We start from the raw sequence: 13,653 nt of genomic DNA on the forward strand, positions 1-13,653 counted from the left end.
TAACATTTGGTTTGTTAATATACTAGGTTATAGCCCATGTATTACACGGGTTGAATAAATAAATTTTATATACTAATAATAAAACAATACATATTTAAAACCTCATTTATTGCATTGTTTAAATAAATATAATTTTATATATTAAATAATAAAAAGTTATATCTATAAAAACCATATTGTACGGATTGAATAAATGTAGTTTTATATCCGAAATAAAAAAGTTATATCTTTAAAACCACGTGTATTACACGGGTTGAATAAATGTAATATTGTTTACCAAATAATAAAAAAATTACATCTTTATAAATATGTGCATTACCCGGTTTGAATAAGTGTAATTTTCTGTACTAAATAATAAAAAAATATATATATCCTTAAAAAACCCGTGTATTGTATGAATTCAATAAATCTAATTTTATATATCAAATAATAAAAAGTTATATCTTAAAAAACCTCATGTATTACATGGGTCGAGTAAATGTAATTTTGTATAGTGAAAATAAAAATATTTAATATATTAATACAAAGTTTGATTTTCGTGATAAAAATAGATTATTCTGTTGTTACAAAATTTGGTAACGAAGTCTCAATAAATTTAACTCTTTATTTAAAACTCCGTAAATATATAAATGATAAATAATATTAGTTATTTTTATTTTAAGTTTCGTAAAATCTATTTGATACACCAAACTAAACAAAACGTTCAAATATAATTAATTCAAATAAATAATATTATAAATGAGAAGAAGATTAAACTAAATAATAATTATCTATAAGATATTAAACTAATAATATTTAGTAGAAGGGTTATCTATAATATTAGATATTAAACTAAAACTAGATGGAGGCTCCCGCCGCGATGCGGCCGGGGCTTACAAATTAAGACATAACATGTACATCAAGATACAGCCATCCAATGCAACTCAAACTGGATTTTCCCATTCCTCGAATCAACCAGACAGTACGTCTCATTGATTTTCCTGTTGTGCACAAACATCCCCCATACTGATGTTCACATAACCCAATCCCAATGATTCCTGTTTTTATACAACAAAACATGTAAGCCTGATTAGTATTGATAAGTTCAATAGACCGCATACCTAAAAGGATGATCACATATCTAAAATGCTAAAACGCTAAAACGGGTCAATTTAGATAATGTTGTTTCTCCAATGACCTAAAAAAGCAGGTAAAACTGAAACGGATCGAAACTCGGAGTAAAAATGCTTACAAACTTCTAAATCACTTTTGTTCATGCCCCGTAAACTCCAAATATTGGGTTGATGGCATAAGTTATAAACTCTAACCAAATTGGTCTTAAAGTTATAAACTATAACCAAATTCGTTTTAAAAAGATGAACCGTTCATAATCTCTTCATGTCATCATATCACATCGATATATATAGTGTAAACAAATTATAACTACACGGATATGAATCTAAATTAAATTAACACAAACGCTAAATAGACATGACTATAGCTTGTAGCAAACCAAATATTCGTTTAACTACATGTCTTGTAATTGGTTGACACGTTTTCGAAAACTAAATAAAATTATGAATAATTCAAAAAACATACCGAACATTTTCATGATGAATCTTATCTACGTTGTCCTACGAAAGAGTAAATTCGAAATCAAATACCTAAAACGGCATTCTTTTTCTCAGCACCCTTTTAGATCAATCTGACGCATCAGGTTCGTTTTTCCTGAATGAATCATGAAAAAACAAATAAGAGCGAATATATTATTTTTTAATCAAATACTAAATGAAACTGGTAGATGAAATAAGCCCAAAACCATAACTTTTCCCTGTTGAAGTCTAAGTAACTGGTAAGGGTACCACAACAAAATATTATATTAAAGTATTAGAAAGTGATGAATCTAAGAAGTATGAAACATGAACACATGAATCTAACCTCAGAAAATGGTGCAGCAGCGATCTAATCTTTAATTACCTGTAAATAGCAGCACAAAGCAAGAAAATAAAATTATTAATAAGAAAACTGATTAGTATATGAAATTAGTCCCTACCATACTTTACATTGTTAGTATGGATGAGCTGGGCTAAGAAATGGCTCAAAACAAATTTGGGTAAAACAGTCACAAGTTTTTTCCTTCTTTTGATAAAAAGGGTATAGGAAGTGCAGCAAGTAGAATTCATCTCAACTTATAACTGAATTAAACAACAAATATAACAAATTTGGTATAAACCAATAATGAACAAATGCAAGATGTAAAGCTTAAAAAACATGATTTTGAACAGTAACATTGACTGAATTTAGGCAGCCAATATTATATACTCCTAACATCATATTTTCATAAAAGGGCATATTTTATTCGATTTGCGTAAAGGGTACATGCGAATAATCAATGAAAAAAAGCAAAGTGGGAGATTAATAGAAAAGATTAAAAAAACTGCATAAATAATAAATCACGATTCAGAAGAGGATGATAGGGTTTTTAATAAAAATACCGAAAGATCATCGGAAAAGCCCCAATGTTGTCGAAAGTTGTTGGAAGCCTAAAAATCTCACCGTTCGTAGCCCATCGAATCTTGGTCGCTGGAAAATCGCCAACATCGCCGCTGGGTAACACCATCTCTGTCGTTATCATGGCCTATCAGTGTTGTGCCACCGTCTCCCCTACTCTCAAACGTCTCTCGTCTCTCTGTATCGCATATTCTAGACAAAGAGAGAGAAAGCATGAACATTGATAATGGGGATGGGTGTGGCTTTTTATTTTGGTGGACGACAAATGTCACTCCTACTCTATTGTACACATATTATTCAGGTTTGGTACGTTGTATACGTACAACACCACCATAATATGAAGATTAGAGCATAAATGTGGCACTATGAAGATTACACCAGTCACCAACCAAGCATTGTGTACAACAACACTTAGCACAAAACAACCCTTAAGCATCATGTACAATACCATAATGCACACTAATCTTACAAATTAATATATACTACAGATTATTTATCATGTAATATCCCAATTTAATAACCCATTAATGGTTAAATAATATAACCATTACAAGGAAGAGAAAGCTCAACATCCTCTTGCATTCTTCTGAGCAAAAAAAAGGTGCAATATAGCCTGCAATCAATTGCATATCAAATTAGTAAATTCGTATGTGAAAAAAGGGTGAGAGATTGATCTAATGTATACATAGTCGTTTGGACCCCGTTTAAGCTCAAAACCCCTCCACCGTCGCAAACCAGCGGCAGTGGCCACTTTATCACCACCATTACAAACAGTAAACAAACAACTTTCAACATAGAGCAGCCCTAAATCAAATCTACAACATATAAGAACTCTAATAGCCCCAAATCAACAACTCTACAAAACTTAAAATCGAAAGACCAAATACCAATACAACAAATACATCTTACCTAATGCGCCGGAAGACTGAGGATCACCCGTTACCATCGCCAATCTGCCCTGAGTTTGACTGCATAACACCGATCCACCTTTCTAAGACATCTTCATCAACACCAGAGTTCACAAACCGTCGCCTACTATCGAAGTCAGAACCCTAGGTCACCGTGACAGTCGCCACCGTCGTTGTGTTTGCGGCGGAACCCTAAACGCCGCCGCCGTGTCTCTTTCCTGCCTCTCTCTACCGTAATTTCTTTCTCTTCCTCTTGCTTATACAAAACCCTAGAGTAAATACTATGTTTGGAAAGGAAATGTGGCTCAAAGGGGCCGGTAGACAAAGAGGCAAAACAATGTATAACCTGCTAAGCTAACCTTACAACTAAGAAAAGCATGATACACAAACAAAGCCAAGAGTATAACAACAACATGCCTAAAGATGTTACAAATTAGAGTATTATATAATAATAATTATTTATAAGAGATTAAACTAAAATAATAATTATCTATAGTAATTATCTATGAAAGATTAACCAAAAATAATAATTATCTATAAAAGATGACCTAATATTATCACAAGTGTCCCTAAAGTGGTTTCTTTTATTATATAGTAAAATAAGATATTACACCATTTAAACAACGGGTATTTGATTCTCTTTACTTGCTATAGTTTTTTTAATTAACAAATTGACAAATTGATATGTTACTTAATTAACAGTGTCTAAGGGTGAGTACTAACTGAATCGTTAACCAAAATCGAACTGAAATAAACCAAGAAAAACTGTGAATTAACTGAAAACTGATTAAATGAAACCCGAATTAACCAAAAATGGTTGTCAATTTTTTGTACTCTCATTTAACTAAAATTAACAGAAACCATTCATATTTCATATATTCATAGCTTTTATACATTTAGTTCATGTATTTCATATTTATACCCTCATTTAATGTATTTATACCTACAGGGTAGAGATATGGTAAAAAGTGTCTAAAATGTAAGAAGGGTAAGAAGTGTTTTAAACCATTGGATATTTGATCTAATGGTTGAGATCAATAGGGTATAAAAATGTAAATTGTGTTTTAATTAGAGGGACCTTATGTAAAATTGAAGGGCATTAGTGTCTTTTTCAATGTTTGAAATATGGTAACCATATCATACACGACCAAAAAACTCATACATTTACTCCTTTTTCCTTAAATATCGGAATTAATGATTCACCTTAATTGTAGGAGGTCTTTGGTTGCATATTCGTCATACATTATCATAACGAGAACTGTAATCAGATTCATGGCATGGTGTTTTAAAACAACTGGATAAATTGACTATGATTCAAGTCATGGTGTTTTATCTGGAGACATTGTTCATGGCGTGGTGTTTTAAACATCTATGATTCAAGTCATGGTATTTTATCTGGAGACATTGTATAAAAATCGTAAACACCATGACTATGATTCAAGTCATGGTGTTTTATCTGGAGACATTGTTCATGGCGTGGTGTTTTAAACATCTATGATTCAAGTCATGGTGTTTTATCTGGAAACATTGTTCATGGCGTGGTGTTTTAAACATCTATGATTCAAGGCATGGTGTTTTATCAATACAAAACATTCCCAGATTTTAAAACACCATGACTATGATTCAAGTCATGGTGTTTTATTTGGAGACATTGTTCATTGCGTGATGTTTTAAACATCTATGATTCAAGTCATGGTGTTTTATCAATACAAAACATTCCCAGATTTTAAAACACCATGACTATGATTCAAGTCATGGTGTTTTATCTGGAATCCAAAAAACATTGTATTGTGATTACATCCATGGTGTATTAACATCTGGAGAATCAATACAAAACATTCCTAGAATTTAAAACACCATGAGTATGATTCAAGTCATGGTGTTTTCTCTGTAGACATTGTTCATGGCGAGGTGTTTTAAAACATCTGGATACATTCTGGAGACATTGACTATGATTCAAGTCATGGTGTTTTATCTGGAATCCAAAAAACATTGTATTGCAATTTAAAGATGATGAAAAGAAGATATGAACAATATACGATTAAAAGATGTTGCGATTAAGATGATGAAGAAATGATACGTAGGTGAAAATGGAATTGGATCTTGCAAAAAAATATGACGTCAATTTTTTTTTCCAGTTATCTTGAAACTCATTTAATTGATAAGAAAGGTAAATTACTAATATACTCTTTTGAATTAATTAAGATAGAGGACACTTGTCATCACCAAATTATTTCTCACATTTCTTACAAAAGTATGACTTTATACAGGATCCTTTACCTATACCTACATCCATTTCATGTATGTATACCTAAATTTCATGTTTTTAATAAAAAGTTTTAGCCCAACTTTGGTTTTGGCTATTAACCGAAATTAAATTAATTAAACCAAAAATCGTCAATCTAACTAAATAAACCAAACTGGATTAACTGAAAACGGATTGATTAATAAAATAGACTAATTGATGACCTCGATTTCGGTTGAGGAAATTACAAAAAACGAGTATCGGAATGCGATGTGTCGCTTCCGCAGCATCGCGCGGATATATTGCTAGTTTATTATAATATAAATAATTTGTTAATATCAAATTAAACTACATATTTTTTTTTTCAAAAGTGATCATAAATTTGATTGAGAAACCAACTTTATGCCTTTGTGAAATATACTGAAACTACATAGAAGTAGTACCTTGCCTACCTCCAACTTTCCTCAATCATTTGGTGCTTGCCTTGTTCAAAGAGGCAAGTTGCCAAAGTTGACAATTCTACAAGTGGCTTATTCTCTACTCTTTATATTACAAGGACAAATAAAACATAAGATAGAAATAAATGCTAATATGAAACCAATAAAATACAACAAACAAATAGCTATATACAGCAAACGAATTCATTGTTAACCTTGCACTTAGTTCTTATAAAATGTTATTGTTGACCTTGCACTTAGTTCTTATAAAATGTTGGGCTTTATAGAAAGATCCAAACTCGATTCTTAATCAATTTCTGTTTTATCAATTTGTCGCATACAATGTATCCGATAATGATACAAATTATATTGTAGATATCTAGTTAACTACAAATATTCATCGTATAATTCAGAAAAAAAAACCCTTAAAATTCTTGTTGACCAAGTCAACGTGATCTAGTTTTCATAAAGTTGGTTGTATTTATCTGTAAATAACCTCGTAATTTAAGCGTAACAAAACACCCCTAATAACCTAATAATTAAATCGTTGACGAAGACTTTTCATTAGTATAAAACAAAACAAAACAAACACCCAATCATTCCGTTGCTTACCGTGACTCCACAATCACACGATCCCGTCATCTTCCGCCGGTTTCTGCCTCTCCGATGGCTTCCGATCTCGCAACCAAGGCCAAAGAGGCTTTCATCGACGACCATTTCGAACTCGCCGTTGACTTGTACTCTCAAGCCATCGTCATCGACCCTCAGAACCCCGAACTTTTCTCTGACCGTGCTCAGGCTAATATTAAACTCAAAAACTTCACCGGTATATCTCTACTCCTTTTTAATTCTTTATATACATATAACACATTGATGTGATGTGACATGTTACTGGTTCTCCTGATACGTAGAAAATATTGTGGTCCTCGGTTTGCAATGGTTTTAACTTTTATGAATGGTTTATCTTGTGAATGATATTATTGTTATGTTTGGTGTTTACCTATTACCTAGTACACATGTTACTTGTTGCAGATGCTGTTGCTGATGCAAGCAAAGCAATGGAGTTGGACCCCTCAAATCCGAAGTCTTATTTGCGCAAAGGGTGAGTTTCAATGAGCCGAACAGAGTTTGTTATCATTCTGTTTTTACAAACATGCGTACTATTATAGTTCTGGAAGTTATTTTTTGATTTAAGATTGCCAAAAATCTGTTCATATCTCAATCAAAAAGTAATATATATGACAAAAGCAACATCGTCTGCCCCGACATGATTTGCACGATACATTGTTGTCATTTCCCAAATTGGAGAAAGGAATAAAAAACATGATTTTATGAAATGTTTGAAAAGAATTCCAAAGAGAATTTTTGAATATATTGTAACCTTTACCTTCTTATCTACAGAACGGCATGTTTCAGTCTTGAAGAGTATCAGACTGCCAAAACAGCCTTCGAAGCTGGCTCCAAATTAGCTCCAGGAGATACACGGTTCACAGATTGGATAAAAAAGTGTGACAAGTGCATTGTAGGTAATAGAATATTCATTAACATGTTAACATTATAGGAATCTGATTTTTAGATACAAGTACATGCCATTGCCTTTTCTGATGGTTGTTGGATTTCGATATCAGAGGAAATCGGTGAAGTACCAACACAGTCATCAGATGCAACCCTTACTAATGCTGTGGCTCCTAGTTCGACCACAAACGATGTTGAGGAAGTAATGAACATATCTAGTGAGGTGATCCCAACACCAGCCAAACCAAAATACAGGTTTGAATCTTTTTAAAATTATCTTACTTGCTCGCATGAGAATATTTCTTTTGATGCTTATTGGATAAATACGGGGAGCATGCTGTTCATTGTAAGGAACTCCCTGGGTTCAAATATCGGCATGACTGGGTGAGGGATGTTTTAGGGGACATCTTGAGGAGAGCGGGGATTTCTGCCAAGCAGGAGGCCCCTGTGAATTTCCTTACAGATCCCATGGAAGGGAGATCTACATTGAGACCAGCAGATCTGCTCGTCTTTGGCTGGGCGGGAGGGAAACATGCTTGTGTGGATCTCACAGGAGTCTCCCCCTTAGCTGGTTTAAGGGAAAGCGGGTTTGTAGCAGGACAAGCTAGAAGGAAAGCGGAATCAAAAAAAGTGGATAAACACGCTAAAGCCTGAGCTGATAACCAACATGCATTTGTCCCCCTTCGCCTTCGACACCTTTGGCTCCCTAGCTCCAGAAGCTATCCGTTTGTTGACTAGGGTCCAAAAGGTTGTCCACAACAGTTGCTCATCAACAGGGGGCATGGGTTTGTATTTAATAGGCTAGGGTTTGCTATTCAGAAAGGGGTAGCGGCGCAGCTTGTTGCTCGCTTACCTGCGATATTGATGTAACTCGGCCAGTTCATATATATAATTAATTTGCTTGTCAAAAAAAAAAAAATTATTGGTCTTGATTCTGACTGCATTAATAATTTTATATATGCAGACATGAGTTTTATCAGAAACCAGAAGAGGTTGTTGTGACAATATTTGCCAAGGGAATACCGGCTAACAGTGTGTCTGTCAATTACGGGGAGCAAATCGTACGTTGAAAAATTACTTTTATCCAATTGCAATATTTTCATCATGATTACTTTCTATAATTTTCATGGTTGTTCCATTAAGAAAAGTTTGTTCTTATATACTACTACATCTTGTCGTTGCTTTCCAGCTAAGTGTTACCATTGATGTGCCCGGGGAAGATCCATATACTTTCCAGCCTCGCTTGTTCGGAAAGGTGAGATACATGGACTCGTATTCTAACAATCAAATCGACTTATTTCTTTCTTTCTTTCTTTTAGTGGTTTAACACTATGTCACCTAATACTATATTTTCTAAATTAACAGATTGTCCCCGCAAAGTGCAGATACGATGTTCTCTCAACCAAAGTTGAAATCCGGCTTGCAAAAGCTGAAGCTATACATTGGACATCTCTCGAATTTGTTAAAAACAGTTCGGTTGTGCGACAGAGCAATGTCTATACAGGTAGATTGTTATATTTATGATAATTATTTTTGTTCGGCAGGATTGTAGCGTATAGCTTATATTATACTTTGGGGGGGGGGGGGGGGGTTTGTATGTGCATTTTAAAAGTGATTATTTGATCTTGAATAATTAGAATCGGATAATAAACTGTAGTAAAATTAACTGTAGAAATAGTGTTTTGATGTACTTATGTTGTTTAAAGTTGTACTGATTAGATGCAGTGGCGAAGCTTGAAATTTTCCACCGGGGGGTCGGAAGTCACTGAACCTAAAAATTTCTATATAAGTATTTTTTTTTTTATAAAACCGAGGGGTTGAAAACGTATATACCTAAAAAATTCTACACGAAACGTACATACATAACACTACTGAGCAAAAAGTTCGGGGGGTCGGGCGCCCCTCCCGGCCCCTTGAATTCTTGAAAGCTACGCCCTTGATCAGATGGCTTGTGAAATGGAAATTAATGCTCTTGGTTCATTTTTGGGACACTGATGATGTTTTTCGTTGTCATGTAGCTATTCAAAGACCATCTTATCCTTCATCAAAACCAACCAAAGACTGGGATAAGCTTGAAGCTCAAGTGAAAAGGGAGGTATGGACTTTAATTGTGTGCCCTTAGACTATGAGACACAAATCATCGTCTGGTTGTGTCGCTAATTGAGCGTTTTGTATTTTTCAGGAAAAAGATGAAAAACTTGATGGCGATGCGGCTCTCAACAAATTTTTCCGTGATATTTACAAAGATGCGGATGACGATACAAGAAGGGCCATGAGAAAATCTTTTGTAAGTCTCTTCTTTTCTTGATTTGCAAATTGGTCTTATAATATTTTTTTAACGGGTGAAATGGGTAAAATTTGCATCTTGTAAAAATGAAGCCTACTACTTGGGTAATCCTTTTTTATTTACTACACATTTTATTCAATAAAGTTATATCAGTACTTAAAAAGACAGCTTTATTAATCATTATTTAATGTACTAGTTATGAAAAACTATTTGAAAGTGTGCACTAGTTATGAAAAACTATTAGAAAGTGGACAAAGTGTTTTACTTTCAATGCAACCTGACCTGTTGTTTTGATCCATTACGCATTCTGCCTATTTTGGCACCTTCACTTATGAATGAGTCGGGTTCTGGTTATGCCGCCTTACTTCTAACGGCTCAAAAGTTGCCCAAATAGTACTTTAAATAATATTATCATTACATTTTTCTCTAACTTTCACTCACAACCACTTTCAAAATATATTAAAAAATTATAACGGGTGAACAGTGTCCCCCCAAATATACAAATGAACAGTAACATTTTCTCTCTCCTCTACTCACAAACACTTTTTATACCCTTTATAATATAAAAACCCCTCCTCACATAATTTGATGGTTAGGATGTGAATGCTCTAAGAGCATTCATATCCAAAGAACCAAATTTTGTGTCGGGTGTTTTTAAAATATAAAAAGTATAAAAAGTGGTTGTGAGTGGAGAAGAGAGAAAATGTTACTGTTCATCTGTATATTTGGGGGGACACTGTTCACCCCCTATAATTTTTCAATATATTTTGAAAGTGGTTGTGAGTGGAGGAGAGAAAAAAGGTAATAATAAATGTATAAAAAATAGTATTTAATTGAAAGGGAGAGAGAAAATGTAGTGTTTTTTAGTGTAATTTAGGGTGAAAATATAGTGGAATGGATGTGAATAATTTAACTTTTCTTTACATGTATAAAAAAACGAATTCATCGCTGAAATAATTTAACTTCTGTAATTATATTCGAGTCAGCTATGAAGTGAAATAATTTAACTTTTCTTTACATGTATGTTATTGGTTATTTGGTTGTCTTTTCTAAAAAAAATAACAGGTTGAGTCGAGTGGGACAGTGCTGTCAACAAACTGGAAAGAAGTGGGATCAAAGGTGGTGGAAGGAACCCCTCCGGATGGTATGGAAATGAAGAAATGGGAGTATTAAGATCGTATTTTGGCTCTGATTTGAAGCTGTTTGTCCATATTCTTTTGCTTAAGTCTATAAAAAGAGTTTATTCAGTATGTGCTAGCTTGCATTCCAGTCATATCTTCGGCTTTTGAAAGTGTGTTTTAGCATTCATTTGGTTGATTTTGTGGATACTTACTTTTCTATATATTAGAATTACCGAGATATATAAAGTGGATTGGCATGTTGAAGTATTTAGACCAATGGGGTGGTGGTCTATTGGTAAAGACAAATTCTTAAAAACACCTAGGTTGGGAGGAGGAAGTTCTTGGGTTCAAGTCCCATAGACGACAGAGATTAAAGAAATTAACCGTTCTAAAAAAAAGAAGTATTTGATATTAACTGATTATATATTTGGAATGTATTTTTGTATTCATGTATCTTTATTAGGTGTAATTACCTTTCCTTAGTTATCACTAGGGTAGTTACATTAGTTCTGTATATATAATTATATATGTTTTCCTTTGTTAATGAAATTATCAAGCATTCTCAATATTCACATGGTATGACAGCCATAATCTCCTACCTTTTTTTTTCTTTTCTCCCTTGTCGGCTACGGCCACCAAGAAGGCTACGGTCTTCAATTTTTTTTCTCATCCCTGTTTCACTAATCTCTAACCTGCATTCCAGTCCTCTGCCACTCGACCATGGGCGACCAATCCGCAGATTCCTCAAACAATTCCGGTAAACCCACATCCACCCCGTTTACACCGTTACTAATATCCAGAACAAAATCCGTACTCTAGACGACAAAAAGGTAACCTACTCTCAATGGGTCAAACTGTTTCAGTTAAACGCCCGTGGGTACAAGGTGCTTGATCACATCGACGACACCCTCCCACCACCTAAAGAAGATCCTACTCGTGACCAATGGCTCGAGATTGACACGATCGTTTTACAGTGGATTTATTCCACTGTGTCTGATGATTTATTCGGAAGAATTCTGGAAGACGAGTCCACAGCCCTCGATGCGTGGAATCGCCTAAAGAAAATCTATCTGAATAACAAGGGCCCTCGGGCCACCGCCTTAATGAAAACTTTCACCAATCTGACCTTGCGAGCCATGCCCTCTCTTCATGACTACTATCAAAAACTCCGCGAACTTGCAGCCCAACTCGCGGATGTTGACCAACCCGTATCCAAAAGCCGTCTCATAATCCAACTGGTCAGCGGACTTCCCGCTGAATATGATGTTATTGCAGCACAATTGCACAAAGATTTACCACCCTGGGAAGATGCCATTAACTTCCTAGATGCCGAAGAACGTCGCCAACAAGCGCGTCAATCACCTGTTGTTGCAGCCATCGTGCCCGATAATCCGCAACCACCATCGAACCCTCCTGCCCCTCGTACCTCTCCTCAGCGCCGGTCCAACTCATCAAACAGATCTGGCCCAGCCCAGCGCCGAAACCACAATGAAACCTGGCAACAAAACCGACCGAACTTTAACCGAAACCAAAATCAGTCTCGGCCCAGCAATAACAATTCCAACCGATCTGCTCCATGGGGTCCATCACAACAGTGGGCCTATCCCCCTTGGTGGGCCGGACCATCAGGCCCAAACTACGGTTGGGCCCCACCCCATGCCCATATCCCACCCAACCCAGGTGGGCCGCACCTTGGCAAACCAGCTCATGGCAGAATAGTGGCTCCTCTACTCGGTCTAATGGCAACAAACAGCAGTCCAGTTCCTCTTCAAGGCAGGCCCATATAACCGCCTTTGACCCTCTTGAACCCACGGATCTCGGTCAGGCTTTTCAGGCTCTTGCGGTTGATTTGGACGACCCACAATGGAACATGGACACGGGGGCTTCGGATCATCTAACAGATGAGGAAGGTATATGCTCTAACTCTCAATCTTTTAATTCCATTAAATCTATATTAGTCGGGAATGGCCAAAAAATGCCAATACTCGGATCGGGACACGCGTATTTCCCAAACCAACAAAACAATCTTCACCTTAACAATTCTTTATCTGTGGAATTTGATCCTTTTGGTTTCTCTGTGAAGGACCTGAAGACTGGGAAGCTTCTGAGCCGTCACAACAGTGACAACCACTTATACCCCATTCACGGCTCCTGCTAAAGTCACACCCACTGTTTTTGCTGCTTTTGCTCCCGAATCATGGCATGATCGCTTTGGCCACCCGAGGGCTACCGTTATTGATTTTTTGTCTTCAAATAAATTTATTGCTTGTAATAAGACTTGTTGTTTGTTTTGCAACTCTTGTCAACTTGCCAAGCATAAACGGTTACCGTTTTCTTTTTCCACTTCTAACACTGTTTTACCCTTTGATATCGTGCATTGCGATATATGGACTTCACCCGTTGTCTCTAACACAGGGTACAAATATTATATGATTTTAATTGATGATTATACCAAATACACTTGGGTTTTTCCTCTTTGGTACAAATCTAAAACTGTCACAAAATTTATCAAATTCTTTATTTACATTAAAACCCAATTTAATCTTTCCATCAAATCTTTTTAATGTGACAATGGTGGCGAATTCGATAACCACCAATTCAAAAACTTTGCAACCAGTGGCGGAACTAGAAGAAAAATTTAGGGGTATCC

At 35.4% G+C, this 13,653-nt stretch overlaps 2 protein-coding genes and 1 long non-coding RNA gene across 4 annotated transcripts; 2 read left to right on the forward strand and 1 right to left on the reverse strand.

Moving 5' to 3' along the window:
• Nucleotides 1-778: 778 nt before the first annotated feature.
• Nucleotides 779-3,815, reverse strand: LOC110905133. 2 transcript variants are annotated; one of them, XR_004879920.1, is made up of 6 exons: nt 3,400-3,812; nt 3,042-3,103; nt 2,475-2,682; nt 1,918-1,956; nt 1,644-1,707; nt 779-1,037 (listed from the first exon to the last, which is right to left on the reverse strand). It is a non-coding gene; the product is annotated as an uncharacterized LOC110905133 (long non-coding RNA). The 2 variants fall into 2 exon arrangements; XR_002572923.2 differs by having other exon boundaries at nt 2,475-3,103; nt 3,400-3,815.
• A 2,855-nt stretch (nt 3,816-6,670) lies between these two features.
• Nucleotides 6,671-11,267, forward strand: LOC110905135 (protein SGT1 homolog B). The gene is made up of 10 exons (XM_022151017.2): nt 6,671-6,906; nt 7,113-7,182; nt 7,482-7,606; nt 7,709-7,850; nt 8,560-8,656; nt 8,785-8,850; nt 8,961-9,099; nt 9,614-9,690; nt 9,778-9,882; nt 10,948-11,267. Exons 1-10 carry the CDS (start codon nt 6,747-6,749, stop codon nt 11,053-11,055), a joined length of 1,089 nt encoding a protein of 362 aa, XP_022006709.1. The 5' UTR covers nt 6,671-6,746; the 3' UTR covers nt 11,056-11,267.
• Nucleotides 11,268-11,768: 501 nt separating this feature from the next.
• Nucleotides 11,769-13,332, forward strand: LOC118486799 (branchpoint-bridging protein-like). The gene is made up of 2 exons (XM_035983593.1): nt 11,769-12,913; nt 13,087-13,332. Exon 1 carries the CDS (start codon nt 12,107-12,109, stop codon nt 12,788-12,790), a length of 684 nt encoding a protein of 227 aa, XP_035839486.1. The 5' UTR covers nt 11,769-12,106; the 3' UTR covers nt 12,791-12,913; nt 13,087-13,332.
• Nucleotides 13,333-13,653: the final 321 nt, after the last annotated feature.

Source organism: Helianthus annuus, chromosome 14 (genome assembly GCF_002127325.2).
Source record: "Helianthus annuus cultivar XRQ/B chromosome 14, HanXRQr2.0-SUNRISE, whole genome shotgun sequence".
Taxonomy (NCBI): domain Eukaryota; kingdom Viridiplantae; phylum Streptophyta; class Magnoliopsida; order Asterales; family Asteraceae; genus Helianthus; species Helianthus annuus.